The 16623-nt window shown below is 47.8% G+C and overlaps 1 protein-coding gene across 1 annotated transcript; it reads right to left on the bottom strand.

The window, feature by feature from the left end:
* Positions 1 to 242: 242 nt before the first annotated feature.
* Positions 243 to 16338, bottom strand: LOC123739521 (trifunctional enzyme subunit beta, mitochondrial; the record flags this gene model as incomplete). The annotated part of the gene is given in 10 exon segments (XM_045713852.1): positions 243 to 750; positions 825 to 986; positions 3411 to 3485; positions 4875 to 4962; positions 9837 to 9884; positions 11837 to 11916; positions 12040 to 12161; positions 12643 to 12823; positions 14292 to 14479; positions 16251 to 16338. Coding segments are annotated over 10 exon segments (1068 nt in total), but the record flags the coding sequence as incomplete, so codon positions are not given.
* Positions 16339 to 16623: the final 285 nt, after the last annotated feature.

Genomic DNA, 16623 nt, shown 5'->3' with positions numbered 1-16623 from the left:
GCGTTGTAGCCATCCCAGAAAGGAGAGCTCATGATGCATGTGTAGCACAGGAAACGTGTGGATACCATTCCTCAGATCAACACAGACAGCTGCTAACCATAACAGTAGCTTTAGGCTAGTTACAGCACAAGTTTCTCTGAAGAAAAATGTTGCTTTAGATTTCAAACTTTCCCATGGTAATGGAGGTTACAATTTTAGAAAGACAGAAAATAAATGACTAATCCATTATGGGAAGCTGTAGGGTAGTTCTATTGTTTTTTAATTAAATCATTGTAGTAACACATTCATTTGTAAGTAAACCAAAAGACAGAGTATAAACATCTGAATGATCGGATCAGGGTGCATCTCAAGAGTAATGGCATCTCCTCCTCCTCCTCCTCCTCCTCCATCTGCCCTGATATGAACACAGCTGATGGCATCACGGTGGACAACTACCGACTAAGAATTTCCTTTCACGAGGAGAGGAAATGAGGAGGCCACAGACTATGGAGAAAGCCCCACTGTTACATTCCTGTCTGTGTGAAGGCTACTGGTGCACCCTGACAGCAAGGCAACCAAAACTCTGCTCTAAATTTACACTCTCCTCCACACAAAACACATGCAACCAGGCAAAGTGGTGTTAGAATGTACAGTCTGATAATGTGGGTGGTTATTCCACTCTGTGTGTATATGTGCACACAGTCTTCTGCTGAGTCCTCCTCCCAGAATCCTGTTCTACTGTGGGTATGCTTCGATCACCATGGCATGGCCCTGAAAACACACACACACACAGGTAAGATGACTTTACTGTCCGTTACACTGAATTAACTGGAAGCGTGTTTTACCTGTCCGCCCGCAGCGCATGCAGCCACCAGTCCATACTGGCCCCCTTCCTTCTGCAGGCGGTGTGCTACCGTGGTTACCAGGCGGCAGCCGTGGCGTAAACGGATGGCCGAGGGACAGACTGCCCCCCACAGGTTAAACTTCTCCATGGCAGGGGCGCCCACCTAAACACACAGTCAGCAGAGTTGGGGAAAGGAACAGGTCACCGGACGTGCTTGTTGCCTCGACAACTACTGTGATTATTATTATCTGACCATGCTGCTCATTTATGAATATTTTAACATCTTGACCATGTTCTGTTATAATCTGCACCCGGTACACAGCCAGAAGAGGACTGGTCACCCCTCATAGCCTGGTTCCTCTCTACCCAGTACAGCCAGTAGAGGACTGGCCACCCCTCATAGCCTGGTTCCTCTCTACCCAGTACAGCCAGTAGAGGACTGGTCACCCCTCATAGCCTGGTTCCTCTCTACCCAGTACAGCCAGAAGAGGACTGGTCACCCCTCATAGCCTGGTTCCTCTCTACCCAGTACAGCCAGTAGAGGACTGGCCACCCCTCATAGCCTGGTTCCTCTCTACCCAGTACAGCCAGTAGAGGACTGGTCACCCCTCATAGCCTGGTTCCTCTCTACCCGGCACAGCCAGAAGAGGACTGGCCACCCCTCATAGCCTGGTTCCTCTCTACCCGGCACAGCCAGTAGAGGACTGGTCACCCCTCATAGCCTGGTTCCTCTCTACCCGGCACAGCCAGTAGAGGACTGGTCACCCCTCATAGCCTGGTTCCTCTCTACCCAGTACAGCCAGAAGAGGACTGGCCACCCCTCATAGCCTGGTTCCTCTCTACCCAGTACAGCCAGTAGAGGACTGGCCACCCCTCATAGCCTGGTTCCTCTCTACCCAGTACAGCCAGAAGAGGACTGGTCACCCCTCATAGCCTGGTTCCTCTCTACCCAGTACAGCCAGTAGAGGACTGGTCACCCCTCATAGCCTGGTTCCTCTCTACCCAGTACAGCCAGTAGAGGACTGGTCACCCCTCATAGCCTGGTTCCTCTCTACCCAGTACAGCCAGTAGAGGACTGGTCACCCCTCATAGCCTGGTTCCTCTCTAGGTTTCTTCCTAGGTTTTTTGCCTTTCTAGGGAGTTTTTCCTAGGGAGTTTTTCCTAGCCACCGTGCTTCTACACCTGCATTGCTTGCTGTTTGGGGTTTTAGGCTGGGTTTCTGTACAGCACTTTGAGATTTCAGCTGATGTACGAAGGGCTATATAAATAAATTTGATTTGAGGTCACCATTTCACAGGGTTAGTCGTGACATAACGAACAGGGTCACCATTTCACAGGGTTAGTCGTGACATAACGAACAGGATCCCCATTTCACAGGGTTAGTCGTGACATAACGAACAGGATCCCCATTTCACAGGGTTAGTCGTGACATAACGAACAGGATCCCCCATTTCACAGGGTTAGTCGTGACATAACGAACAGGATCCCCATTTCACAGGGTTAGTCGTGACATAACGAACAGGATCCCCATTTCACAGGGTTAGTCGTGACATAACGAACAGGGATCCCCATTTCACAGGGTTAGTCGTGACATAACGAACAGGATCCCCATTTCACAGGGTTAGTCGTGACATAACGAACAGGTCCCCCCATTTCACAGGGTTAGTCGTGACATAACGAACAGGATCCCCATTTCACAGGGTTAGTCGTGACATAACGAACAGGTCCCCCATTTCACAGGGTTAGTCGTGACATAACGAACAGGTCCCCCATTTCACAGGGTTAGTCGTGACACAACGAACAGGTCCCCCCATTTCACAGGGTTAGTCGTGACATAACGAACAGGATCCCCATTTCACAGGGTTAGTCGTGACATAACGAACAGGATCCCCATTTCACAGGGTTAGTCGTGACATAACGAACAGGATCCCCATTTCACAGGGTTAGTCGTGACATAACGAACAGGATCCCCATTTCACAGGGGTTAGTCGTGACATAACGAACAGGTCCCCCATTTCACAGGGTTAGTCGTGACATAACGAACAGGTCCCCCATTTCACAGGGTTAGTCGTGACATAACGAACAGGATCCCCATTTCACAGGGTTAGTCGTGACATAACGAACAGGTCCCCCATTTCACAGGTGTTCTCATCTTTTGAATTTTGGAGGTGGAGGGGACATTCGGCCCCTAACATGCAGAGAAAAGGGTGGAGTGCTTTGTTCCAGTTTTGATCTCTTCTCTTAAAGACTCTGGAAGTTTGGCAACTATGCATTTTTTAACCCTCCCGCTTTGGGCTGGATGTGTCATTCATAATCTATGAGCAAAATTACTCTTACCTCAATTGGTTTCAAACTAGATATTTCGTGGCCAACTTCTCTTGAAGCTGTGCAGCACAATTTTTCCTGCATTTTCACCATGTGAGCAAACCCCTTAGCAATTAAGAGTTCCAGCCGCCTGCCATTTGAGCGACAGCTAGCAAGATGAAAACACAGCGGAGAGAGAAAGCAATGCCGTGCTGCAGATATATGTAGTACGTGATTATGAGGATGGTCTTGTTTTGCTGAGTTTAGATAGTTCATATTTTACCTTAGCCTTCCGTCCCATGTAGGTCTGTGCAAACCAGTCTGAATCCAACGCTTTCAGGTTAGCCATGATCTGGCCCTGTTAACACACACACACACACACACAGAGCAGTGTTACTATAGATAGAGAGGAAACACCGAGTCCTGTATAGAACAGAACAGTTTAATCTTCCTCAATATCGCACAATCAGTCAAAACTAATAAATGAAATTAGATTAGATTAAAATGTATCACACACACACACCGAATTCAACTCATGCAGACTTAACAGAACTTTTAGGTGCAGAGTTCAACAATAAAAATACACAAGAATGGAGCTACAGTTGAAGTGGGAAGTAGACAAATACATTTAAACTCCGTTTCATTAATCCGTGTAAAAATTCCATCTTAGGTCAGTTAGGATCACCACTTTACTTTAAGAATGTGAAATGTCAGAATAATAGTAGAGAGAATGATTTATTTCAGCTTTTATTTCTTTCATCACATTCCCAGTGGGTCAGAAGTTTAAATACACTCAATTAGTGTTTGGTAGCATTGCCTTTAAATTGTTGAACTTGGGTCAAACGTTTTGGGTAGCCTTCCACAAGCTTCCCACAATAAGTTGGGTGATTTTTTGGCCCATTCCTCCTGACAGAGCTGGTGTAACTGAGTCAGGTTTGTAGGCCTCCTTGCCGCACACACTTTTTCAGTTCTGCCCACAAATGTTCTATAGGATTGAGGTCAGGGCTTTGTGATGGCCACTCCAATACCTTGACTTTGTTGTCCTTAAGCCATTTTGCCACAACTTTGGAAGTATGCTTGTGGTCATTGTCCATTTGGAAGACCCATTTGCGACCAAGCTTTAACTTCCTGACTGATGTCTGAGATGTTGATTCAATATATCCACATCATTTTCCTCCCTCATGATGCCATCTATTTTGTGAAGTGCACCAGTCCCTCCTGCAGCAAAGCACCCCCACAACATGATGCTGCCACCCCCGTGCTTCACGGTTGGGATGGTGTTCTTCGGCTTGCAAACCTCCCCGTTTCCTCCAAACATAACGATGGTCATTATGGCCAAACAGTTCTACTTTTGTTTAATCAGACCAGAGGACATTTCAGACCAGCCGGCAACTCTCAGCATCTGACCGTAAGGCGCTACAGAGGGTAGTGCGAACGGCCCAGTACATCACTGGGGTTGAGGTTCCTGCCATTCAGGACCGGTGCATTTGCCATACCAAGGGGTGATGCAGCTGGAGGATCTGAGGGTCCATGCTAAATCTTTAACCTCCCGAAGGGAGAAGAGGCGCTGCCATCTTCATGACTGAGTCGGTGTGCGGGGAGTCCTTAGTGATGTGGACACTGAGGAACCAGAAGGATGTAGAACTTATACTGAGCTCCACAAAGGAGATCCAACATGTAACACACACACACACACACACACACACACACACACACACACACACACACACGTGACTGAGCAACTCACGGCAAAGGCCTCGTGGAACTCGAAGACGTCGATGTCATCCATAGTCAACCCGGCACGTGCCAGAACTTTCGGGGTTCCATATGTGGGCCTGAAGAGGAGAAACAAACTCATGACCTCGTCATTAACCTCTTCTAAGGTTATATAGACCATAGAGCTGCTACAGCCGGGTTAAAGGTCTACTGTAGGGCCGGGTTAAAGGTCTACTGTAGGGCCGGGTTAAAGGTCTACTGTAGGGCCGGGTTAAAGGTCTACTGTAGGGCCGGGTTAAAGGTCTACTGTAGGGCCGGGTTAAAGGTCTACTGTAGGGCCGGGTTAAAGGTCTACTGTAGGGCCGGGTTAAAGGTCTACTGTAGGGCCGGGTTAAAGGTCTACTGTAGGGCCGGGTTAAAGGTCTACTGTAGGGCCGGGTTAAAGGTCTACTGTAGGGCCGGGTTAAAGGTCTACTGTAGGGCCGGGTTAAAGGTCTACTGTAGGGCCGGGTTAAAGGTCTACTGTAGGGCCGGGTTAAAGGTCTACTGTAGGGCCGGGTTAAAGGTCTACTGTAGGGCCGGGTTAAAGGTCTACTGTAGGGCCGGGTTAAAGGTCTACTGTAGGGCCGGGTTAAAGGTCTACTGTAGGGCCGGGTTAAAGGTCTACTGTAGGGCCGGGTTAAAGGTCTACTGTAGGGCCGGGTTAAAGGTCTACTGTAGGGCCGGGTTAAAGGTCTACTGTAGGGCCGGGTTAAAGGTCTACTGTAGGGCCGGGTTAAAGGTCTACTGTAGGGCCGGGTTAAAGGTCTACTGTAGGGCCGGGTTAAAGGTCTACTGTAGGGCCGGGTTAAAGGTCTACTGTAGCCGGGTTAAAGGTCTACTGTAGGGCCGGGTTAAAGGTCTACTGTAGGGCCGGGTTAAAGGTCTACTGTAGGGCCGGGTTAAAGGTCTACTGTATGGCCGGGTTAAAGGTCTACTGTATGGCCGGGTTAAAGGTCTACTGTAGGGCCGGGTTAAAGGTCTACTGTAGGGCCGGGTTAAAGGTCTACTGTAGGGCCGGGTTAAAGGTCTACTGTAGGGCCGGGTTAAAGGTCTACTGTAGGGCCGGGTTAAAGGTCTACTGTAGGGCCGGGTTAAAGGTCTACTGTAGGGCCGGGTTAAAGGTCTACTGTAGGGCCGGGTTAAAGGTCTACTGTAGGGCCGGGTTAAAGGTCTACTGTAGGGCCGGGTTAAAGGTCTACTGTAGGGCCGGGTTAAAGGTCTACTGTAGGGCCGGGTTAAAGGTCTACTGTAGGGCCGGGTTAAAGGTCTACTGTAGCCGGGTTAAAGGTCTACTGTAGCCGGTTAAAGGTCTACTGTAGCCGGGTTAAAGGTCTACTGTAGCCGGGTTAAAGGTCTACTGTAGCCGGGTTAAAGGTCTACTGTAGCCGGGTTAAAGGTCTACTGTAGGGCCGGGTTAAAGGTCTACTGTAGGGCCGGGTTAAAGGTCTACTGTAGGGCCGGGTTAAAGGTCTACTGTAGGGCCGGGTTAAAGGTCTACTGTAGGGCCGGGTTAAAGGTCTACTGTAGGGCCGGGTTAAAGGTCTACTGTAGGGCCGGGTTAAAGGTCTACTGTAGGGCCGGGTTAAAGGTCTACTGTAGGGCCGGGTTAAAGGTCTACTGTAGGGCCGGGTTAAAGGTCTACTGTAGGGCCGGGTTAAAGGTCTACTGTAGGGCCGGGTTAAAGGTCTACTGTAGGGCCGGGTTAAAGGTCTACTGTAGCCGGGTTAAAGGTCTACTGTAGCCGGGTTAAAGGTCTACTGTAGCCGGGTTAAAGGTCTACTGTAGGGCCGGGTTAACCTGTTGGGTCTAGGGGGCAGCATTTGCACGTCTGGATAAAAAAAATGTACCCGATTTAATCTGGTTACTAATCCTACCCAGTAACTAGAATATGCATATACTTATTATATATGGATAGAAAACACTCTAAAGTTTCCAAAACTGTTTGAATGGTGTCTGTGAGTATAACAGAACTCATTTGGCAGGCAAAACCCTGAGACATTTTCTGACAGGAAGTGGATACCTGATGTGTTGTATTGACTTTAAACCTATCCCATTGAAAAACACAGGGGTTTAGGAATATTTTGGCACTTCCTATTGCTTCCACTAGATGTCACCAGCCTTTACAAAGTGTTTTGAGTCTTCTGGAGGGAGATCTGACCGAACAAGAGCCATGGAACGGTGATGTCCCATTAGACACCTGGCGCGCTAGTTCATGTTGGGTACCCTCGTTCCAATACGTTATAAAAGAGTATGCATTCGTCCACCTTGAATATTATTCATGTTCTGGTTAAAAAAGGCCCTAATGATTTATGCTATACAACGTTTGACATGTTTGAACGAACGGAAATATATTTTTTCCCCTCGTTCATGACGAGAAGTCCGGCTGGCTTACATCATGTGCTAACGAGACGGAGATTTTTGGACATAAATGATGAGCTTTTTTGAACAAAACTACATTCGTTATGGACCTGTGATACCTGGAAGTGACATCTGATGAAGAGAATCAAAGGTAATGGATTATTTACATAGTATTTTCGATTTTAGATCTCCCCAACATGACGTCTAGTCTGTATCGCAACGCGTATTTTTCTGGGCGCAGTGCTCAGATTATTGCAAAGTGTGATTTCCCAGTAAGGTTATTTTTAAATCTGTCAAGTTGATTGCGTTCAAGAGATGTAAATCTATAATTCTTTAAATGACAATATAATATTTTACCAATGTTTTCTAATTTTAATTATTTAATTTCTGACGCTGACTTGACTGCCGGTTATTGGAGGGAAACGATTTCCTCAACATCAATGCCATAGTAAAACGCTGTTTTTGTATATAAATATGAACTTGATAGAACTAAAAATGCATGCATTGTCTAACATAATGTCCTAGGAGTGTCATCTGATGGAGATTGTAAAAGGTTAGTGCATCATTTTAGCTGGTTTTATGGTTTTGGTGACCCTGTCTTTGACTTGACAAAACATTACACACAACTCTTGTAAATGTACTGTCCTAACATACTCTAAATTTATGCTTTCGCCGTAAAACCTTTTTGAAATCGTAAAACGTGGTTAGATTAAGGAGATGTTTATCTTTCAAATGGTGTAACATAGTTGTATTTTTGAAAAATTTGAATTTTGACATTTATTTGGATTCAAATTTGCCGCTCTTGAAATGCACCTGCTGTTGATGGAGTGCACCACGGGTGGCACGCTAGCGTCCCACCTAGCCCCAAGAGGTTAAAGGTCTACTGTAGGGCCGGGTTAAAGGTCTACTGTAGGGCCGGGTTAAAGGTCTACTGTAGGGCCGGGTTAAAGGTCTACTGTAGGGCCGGGTTAAAGGTCTACTGTAGGGCCGGGTTAAAGGTCTACTGTAGGGCCGGGTTAAAGGTCTACTGTAGGGCCGGGTTAAAGGTCTACTGTAGGGCCGGGTTAAAGGTCTACTGTAGGGCCGGGTTAAAGGTCTACTGTAGGGCCGGGTTAAAGGTCTACTGTAGCCGGGTTAAAGGTCTACTGTAGGGCCGGGTTAAAGGTCTACTGTAGCCGGGTTAAAAGGTCTACTGTAGCCGGGTTAAAGGTCTACTGTAGGGCCGGGTTAAAGGTCTACTGTAGGGCCGGGTTAAAGGTCTACTGTAGGGCCGGGTTAAAGGTCTACTGTAGGGCCGGGTTAAAGGTCTACTGTAGGGCCGGGTTAAAGGTCTACTGTAGGGCCGGGTTAAAGGTCTACTGTAGGGCCGGGTTAAAGGTCTACTGTAGCCGGGTTAAAGGTCTACTGTAGGGCCGGGTTAAAGGTCTACTGTAGGGCCGGGTTAAAGGTCTACTGTAGGGCCGGGTTAAAGGTCTACTGTAGCCGGGTTAAAGGTCTACTGTAGCCGGGTTAAAGGTCTACTGTAGCCGGGTTAAAGGTCTACTGTAGCCGGGTTAAAGGTCTACTGTAGCCGGGTTAAAGGTCTACTGTAGCCGGGTTAAAGGTCTACTGTAGCCGGGTTAAAGGTCTACTGTAGCCGGGTTAAAGGTCTACTGTAGCCGGGTTAAAGGTCTACTGTAGCCGGGTTAAAGGTCTACTGTAGCCGGGTTAAAGGTCTACTGTAGCCGGGTTAAAGGTCTACTGTAGCCGGGTTAAAGGTCTACTGTAGCCGGGTTAAAGGTCTACTGTAGCCGGTTAAAGGTTAAAGGTCTACTGTAGCCGGGTTAAAGGTTAAAGGTCTACTGTGGCCGGGTTAAAGGTTAAAGGTCTACTGTAGGGCCGGGTTAAAGGTCTACTGTGGCCGGGTTAAAGGTTAAAGGTCTACTGTAGCCGGGTTAAAGGTTAAAGGTCTACTGTGGCCGGGTTAAAGGTTAAAGGTCTACTGTAGGGCCGGGTTAAAGGTCTACTGTGGCCGGGTTAAAGGTTAAAGGTCTACTGTAGCCGGGTTAAAGGTTAAAGGTCTACTGTAGCCGGGTTAAAGGTTAAAGGTCTACTGTAGCCGGGTTAAAGGTTAAAGGTCTACTGTAGCCGGGTTAAAGGTCTACTGTAGCCGGGTTAAAGGTCTACTGTAGCCGGGTTAAAGGTCTACTGTAGCCGGGTTAAAGGTCTACTGTAGCCGGGTTAAAGGTCTACTGTAGCCGGGTTAAAGGTCTACTGTAGGGCCGGGTTAAAGGTCTACTGTAGGGCCGGGTTAAAGGTCTACTGTAGGGCCGGGTTAAAGGTCTACTGTAGGGCCGGGTTAAAGGTCTACTGTAGGGCCGGGTTAAAGGTCTACTGTAGGGCCGGGTTAAAGGTCTACTGTAGCCGGGTTAAAGGTCTACTGTAGCCGGGTTAAAGGTCTACTGTAGCCGGGTTAAAGGTCTACTGTAGCCGGGTTAAAGGTCTACTGTAGGGCCGGGTTAAAGGTTAAAGGTCTACTGTAGCCGGGTTAAAGGTTAAAGGTCTACTGTAGCCGGGTTAAAGGTTAAAGGTCTACTGTAGCCGGGTTACTCACCCAAGCAGCAGCTGGTCTTTGGGGTCCTGAGACACGAACACAAAGTCTCTGTAGAACACACACACAGCAGATAAACACCACACGCACACAGCAGATAAACACCACACACACACAGCAGATAAACACCACACACACACAGCAGATAAACACCACACACACACAGCAGATAAACACCACACACACACAGCAGATAAACACCACACACACACAGCAGATAAACACCACACACACAGCAGATAAACACCACACACACAGCAGATAAACACCACGCACACACAGCAGATAAACACCACACACACACAGCAGATAAACACCACGCACACAGCAGATAAACACCACACACACACACAGCAGATAAACACCACACACACACAGCAGATAAACACCACGCACACAGCAGATAAACACCACGCACACAGCAGATAAACACCACGCACACACACAGCAGATAAACACCACACACACACACAGCAGATAAACACCACACACACACACAGCAGATAAACACCACACACACAGCAGATAAACACCACGCACACAGCAGATAAACACCACGCACACAGCAGATAAACACCACGCACACAGCAGATAAACACCACACACACACACAGCAGATAAACACCACACACACACACAGCAGATAAACACCACACACACACACAGCAGATAAACACCACACACACACACAGCAGATAAACACCACACACACACACAGCAGATAAACACCACGCACACACAGCAGATAAACACCACGCACACACAGCAGATAAACACCACACACACAGCAGATAAACACCACGCACACAGCAGATAAACACCACACACACACACAGCAGATAAACACCACACACACACACAGCAGATAAACACCACGCACACAGCAGATAAACACCACACACACAGCAGATAAACACCACACACACAGCAGATAAACACCACACACACACAGCAGATAAACACCACACACACACAGCAGATAAACACCACACACACACAGCAGATAAACACCACACACACACAGCAGATAAACACCACGCACACAGCAGATAAACACCACACACACACAGCAGATAAACGACACACGACGACACTGCAGATACTTTTATATAGTATAGTATAGTCTAGTATAGTGTAGTATAGTGTAGTATAGTGCAGTGTAGTATAGTCTAGTATAGTCTAGTATAGTGTAGTATAGTGTAGTATAGTGCAGTGTAGTATAGTCTAGTGTAGTATAGCGTAGTATAGTGTAGTATAGTGTAGTCTAGTATAGTGTATTATAGTATAGTCTAGTATAGTGTAGTATAGTGTAGTATAGTGTAGTATAGTGTAGTGTAGTATAGTGTAGTGTAGTATAGTGTAGTGTAGTATAGTGTAGTATAGTATAGTGTAGTATAGTGTAGTATAGTATAGTCTAGTATAGTATAGTCTAGTATAGTCTAGTATAGTGTAGTATAGTGTAGTATAGTATAGTGCAGTATAATGTAGTGTAGTATAGTGCAGTATAGTGTAGTATAGTCTAGTATAGTGTAGTATAGTGTAGTATAGTATAGTGTAGTATAGTGTAGTATAGTGTAGTGTAGTATAGTGTAGTGTAGTATAGTGTAGTATAGTGTAGTATAGTGTAGTATAGTGTAGTATAGCGTAGTGTAGTATAGTGTAGTATAGTATAGTGTAGTATAGCGTAGTATAGTGTAGTATAGTGTAGTGTAGTATAGTCTAGTATAGTGTAGTATAGTGTAGTATAGTGTAGTATAGTGTAGTATAGTGTAGTATAGTGTAGTGTAGTATAGTATAGTATAGTGTAGTATAGTGTAGTATAGTGTAGTATGGTATAGTATAGTATAGTATAGTCTAGTATAGTCTAGTATAGTCTAGTATAGTCTAGTATAGTCTAGTATAGTCTAGTATAGTCTAGTCTAGTATAGTCTAGTATAGTATAGTATAGTGTAGTGTAGTATAGTGTAGTGTAGTATAAGAGTACTAATACAGTATATCAGTACCTGAGGTAGGCTTTGGGCTTGTATCCCATGGCCAGGGCTTTCTCTTCTGACATGATGAGGACAGCTGATGCACCGTCGGTCTGAGGAACACAATGGAAACTCAGTCATTTGAGGTGTTGAGTACCAGACTTCTCTGTGTGTGTATATATATATATATGTGTGTGTGTGTCTGTGTCTGTGTGTGTGTGTGTGTGTGTGTGTACCAGAAAGGACGAGTTAGCAGCAGTAACAGTGCCATGAGGTTTGATAAAAGCAGGTTTCAGTTTGGCCAGCTGTTCCATGGAGGATGGACGGATCCCGTTGTCCTTGGCAACCATGTCACGACCTACACACACACACACACACACACACACACACACACACACACACACACACGTCAACATTTGTGATCATCATAGAATGCTCTGTTTAATGCAGAATTTGCCAAACGTTTTCACTTCGGTCCCCCGGTCCCCCATTGGGACCCCCCGTCCCCCATTGGGACCCCCCGGTCCCCCATTGGGACCCCCCCCGTCCCCCATTGGGACCCCGGTCCCCCATTGGCCATTGGGACCCCCCGGTCCATCATTGGGAAACACCCCCTCCCACCATGTGCATTTTAACATGCCCCAGTTTGGTAACCACTGGCATGATGGACTAACTAACCCGCTGGTCACTAGTCTAAAACTCAACTAACTAACCATCTGGTCACTAGTCTAAAACTCAACTAACTAACCATCTGGTCACTAGTCTAAAACTCAACTAACTAACCCGCTGGTCACTAGTCTCTCCAACACCCTAAAACCACCATGCTTCAACATGGTTACCTGGCACCTTGAAGCTGATGACGTCACTGAGGAACCCTGCATCCTGGGCCCGTTTGGCGAGCGTGTGTGATCGTAGCGCGAACTCATCCTGTTCCAGCCGAGTCACTCCGAATGCCGCCGCCAGACGGTCTGCACTGTGACCCATCGTCTCTGCCGTGGAAAACTCTGCTACCGCAGGCAGCTAAACACACACACACATAATATAAATGCACTATACAGGGCCTAAGGGAAGTATTCAAACCCCTTGACTTTTTCCACTTTGTTAAGATACAGCCTTAAAAAAATATAATTTATAAAAACTACAAAACTGAAATCACATTTACGTAAGTATTCAGACCCTTCACCCAGTAATTTGTTGAGGCAGCGATTACAGAATCGAGTCTTCTTGGGTAGGACACTACAAGCTTGGCACACCTGTATTTTGGGAGTTTCTCCCATTCTTCTCTGCAGATCCTCTCAAGCTCTGTCAGGTTGGATGGGGAGCGTTGCTGTACAGCTATTTTCAGGTCTCTCCAGAGATGTTCGATCGGGTTCAAGTCAATCCTGCATTGTCTTGGCTGTGTGCTTAGGGTCGTTGTCCTGTTGGAAGGTGAACCTTCACCCCAGTCTGAGGTCCTGAGTGCTCTGGAGCAGGTTTTCATCAAGGATCTCTGTACTTTGCTCCGTTCATCTTTCCCTCGATCCTGACTAGTCTCCCAGTCCCTGCCGCTTAAAAACATCCCCACAGCATGATGCTGCCACCACCATGCTTCACCGTAGGGATGGTGCCAGGTTTCCTCCAGATGTGACGCTTGGCATTCAGGACGAAGAGTTCAATCTTAGTTTCATCAGACCATAGAATCTTGGTCCTCGTGATCCAAGCGGGCTGTCATGTGCCTTTTACTGAGGATTGGCTTCCGTCTGGCCACGCTACCAGAAAGGCCTGATTGGTGGAGTGCTGCAAAGATGGTTGTCCTTCTGGAAGGTTCTCCCATCTCCACAGAGGAACTCTGGAGCTCTGTCAGAGTGACCATCGGGTTCTTGGTCACCTCCCTGAGCCTTGATGATCCCAAACTTCTTCCATTAAAGAGCGACGGAGGCCACTGTGTTCTTGGGGACCTTCAATGCTGCAGACATGTTTGGTACCCTTCCCCAGATCTGTGCCTCGACACAATCCTGTCTCGGAGCTCTACGGACAATTCCTTCGACCTCATAGCTTGGTTTTTGCGCTGATATTCACTGTCAACTGGGGGACCTTATAAAGACAGGTGTGTGCCTTTCCAAATCAGTTGAATTTACCACAGTTGGACTCCAATCAAGTTGTAGAAATATCTCAAGGATGATGAATGGAAACAGGATGCACTGAAGCTCAAGTCTCATAGCAAACAGTCTGAATACTTACGTAAATAAGGATCTGTTTTAATTTTTAATACATTTACAGAAACGTCAACCTGTTCACGCCTTGTTATGATGGGGCATTGCGACGTCATGATGGGGCATCGAGTGTAGATCGCTGAGGATTTTTTATTTATTTCATCCATTTTAGATTAAGGCTTTAACGTAACAAAATGTGGAGAAAGTCAAAGGGTCTGAATACTTTCCGAAGGCTCTGGAAAAACACACAAATGAATTTCCTGAAGTTGTAAACACGTGATATACATAAGACACACCTCAGGTGTGAGATGAGCCATCCTGATAGAGCCGATAAGGCTGAGGCGCTGTCCGAGGGTCTTCGCTCTGCTCAGAGCCAACATGGTCTTCCTCATCTTCCTGCTGTGACGAATAGGAACGTCCGACATAAACTCCACCCCTCCAGCCACTATGGTATCACACTGGCCCGATGTGATCAGCCCCACACCTACACACACACACAGTTACTATAGCATCACACTGGCCCGATGTGATCAGCCCCACACACACACACACACACAGTTACTATAGCATCACACTGGCCCGATGTGATCAGCCCCACACACACACACACACAGTTACTATAGCATCACACTGGCCCGATGTGATCAGCCCCACACCTACACACACACACACACACACACACACAGTTACTATAGCATCACACTGGCCCGATGTGATCAGCCCCACACCTACACACACACACAGTTACTATAGCATCACACTGGCCCGATGTGATCAGCCCCACACCTACACACACACACAGTTACTATAGCATCACACTGGCCTGATGTGATCAGCCCCACACCTACACACACACACAGTTACTATAGCATCACACTGGCCTGATGTGATCAGCCCCACACCTACACACACACACACAGTTACTATAGCATCACACTGGCCCGATGTGATCAGCCCCACACCTACACACACACAGTTACTATAGCATCACACTGGCCTGATGTGATCAGCCCCACACCTACACACACACACAGTTACTATAGCATCACACTGGCCTGATGTGATCAGCCCCACACCTACACACACACACACAGTTACTATAGCATCACACTGGCCCGATGTGATCAGCCCCACACCTACACACACACAGTTACTATAGCATCACACTGGCCCGATGTGATCAGCCCCACACACACACACACACACAGTTACTATAGCATCACACCTGGCCCGATGTGATCAGCCCCACACCTACACACACACAGTTACTATAGCATCACACTGGCCCGATGTGATCAGCCCCACACACACACACACACAGTTACTATAGCATCACACTGGCCCGATGTGATCAGCCCCACACCTACACACACACAGTTACTATAGCATCACACTGGCCTGATGTGATCAGCCCCACACACACACACACAGTTACTATAGCATCACACTGGCCCGATGTGATCAGCCCCACACCTACACACACACAGTTACTATAGCATCACACTGGCCCGATGTGATCAGCCCCACACACACACAGTTACTATAGCATCACACTGGCCCGATGTGATCAGCCCCACACACACACACACAGCTACTATAGCATCACACTGGCCTGATGTGATCAGCCCCACACACACACACACAGCTACTATAGCATCACACTGGCCTGATGTGATCAGCCCCACACCTACACACAGTTACTATAGCATCACACTGGCCTGATGTGATCAGCCCCACACCTACACACACACAGCTACTATATTACAGACCGGCCGGTCCCTGTGGCCCTCATTACAGACCGACCGGTACCTGTGGCCCTCATTACCGACCGGCCGGTCCCTGTGGCCCTCATTACCGACCGGCCGGTCCCTGTGGCCCTCATTACAGACCGACCGGTCCCTGTGGCCCTCATTACAGACCGACCGGTCCCTGTGGCCCTCATTACAGACCGACCGGTCCCTGTGGCCCTCATTACCGACCGACCGGTCCCTGTGGCCCTCATTACCGACCGACCGGTCCCTGTGGCCCTCATTACCGACCGACCGGTCCCTGTGGCCCTCATTACCGACCGACCGGTCCCTGTGGCCCTCATTACCGACCGACCGGTACCTGTGGCCCTCATTACCGACCGACCGGTACCTGTGGCCCTCATTACCGACCGACCGGTACCTGTGGCCCTCATTACAGACAGACCGGTACCTGTGGCCCTCATTACCGACCGACCGGTACCTGTGGCCCTCATTACAGACCGGTACCTGTTGTCATAGCGACGTTGGAGGAGATGCAGGCCATGGTAACGGTGTGAGATGGGATCTTATCAGAGAAGCCCGCTCCCAAGGAAGCCTGGAAAACACACACAATCACTCTGAATACATGTGACAGGGAAGGGGGGGTGTGTGTGTGTGTGGTGTGTGTGGTGTGTGTGTTGTGTGTGTGTGTAACGTGTGTGTTGTGTGTGTTGTGTGTGTGTGTGTGTGTGTGGTGTGTGTGTGTGTTGTGTGTGTGTGGTGTGTGTGTGGTGTGTGGTGTGGTGTGTGGGTGTGTGGTGTGTGGGTGTGTGTGTGTGTGGTGTGTGTGTGGTGTGTGTGTGTGTGTGTGTGTGGTGTGTGTGTGTGTGTGTGTGTGTGT

The sequence above is a fragment of the Salmo salar genome, unplaced genomic scaffold, assembly GCF_905237065.1.
Source record: "Salmo salar unplaced genomic scaffold, Ssal_v3.1, whole genome shotgun sequence".
NCBI classification, from domain to species: Eukaryota; Metazoa; Chordata; class Actinopteri; order Salmoniformes; family Salmonidae; genus Salmo; species Salmo salar.
The sequence above is the reverse complement of the archived record's forward strand: the minus strand, read 5'-3'. Positions and strand labels throughout refer to the sequence as shown.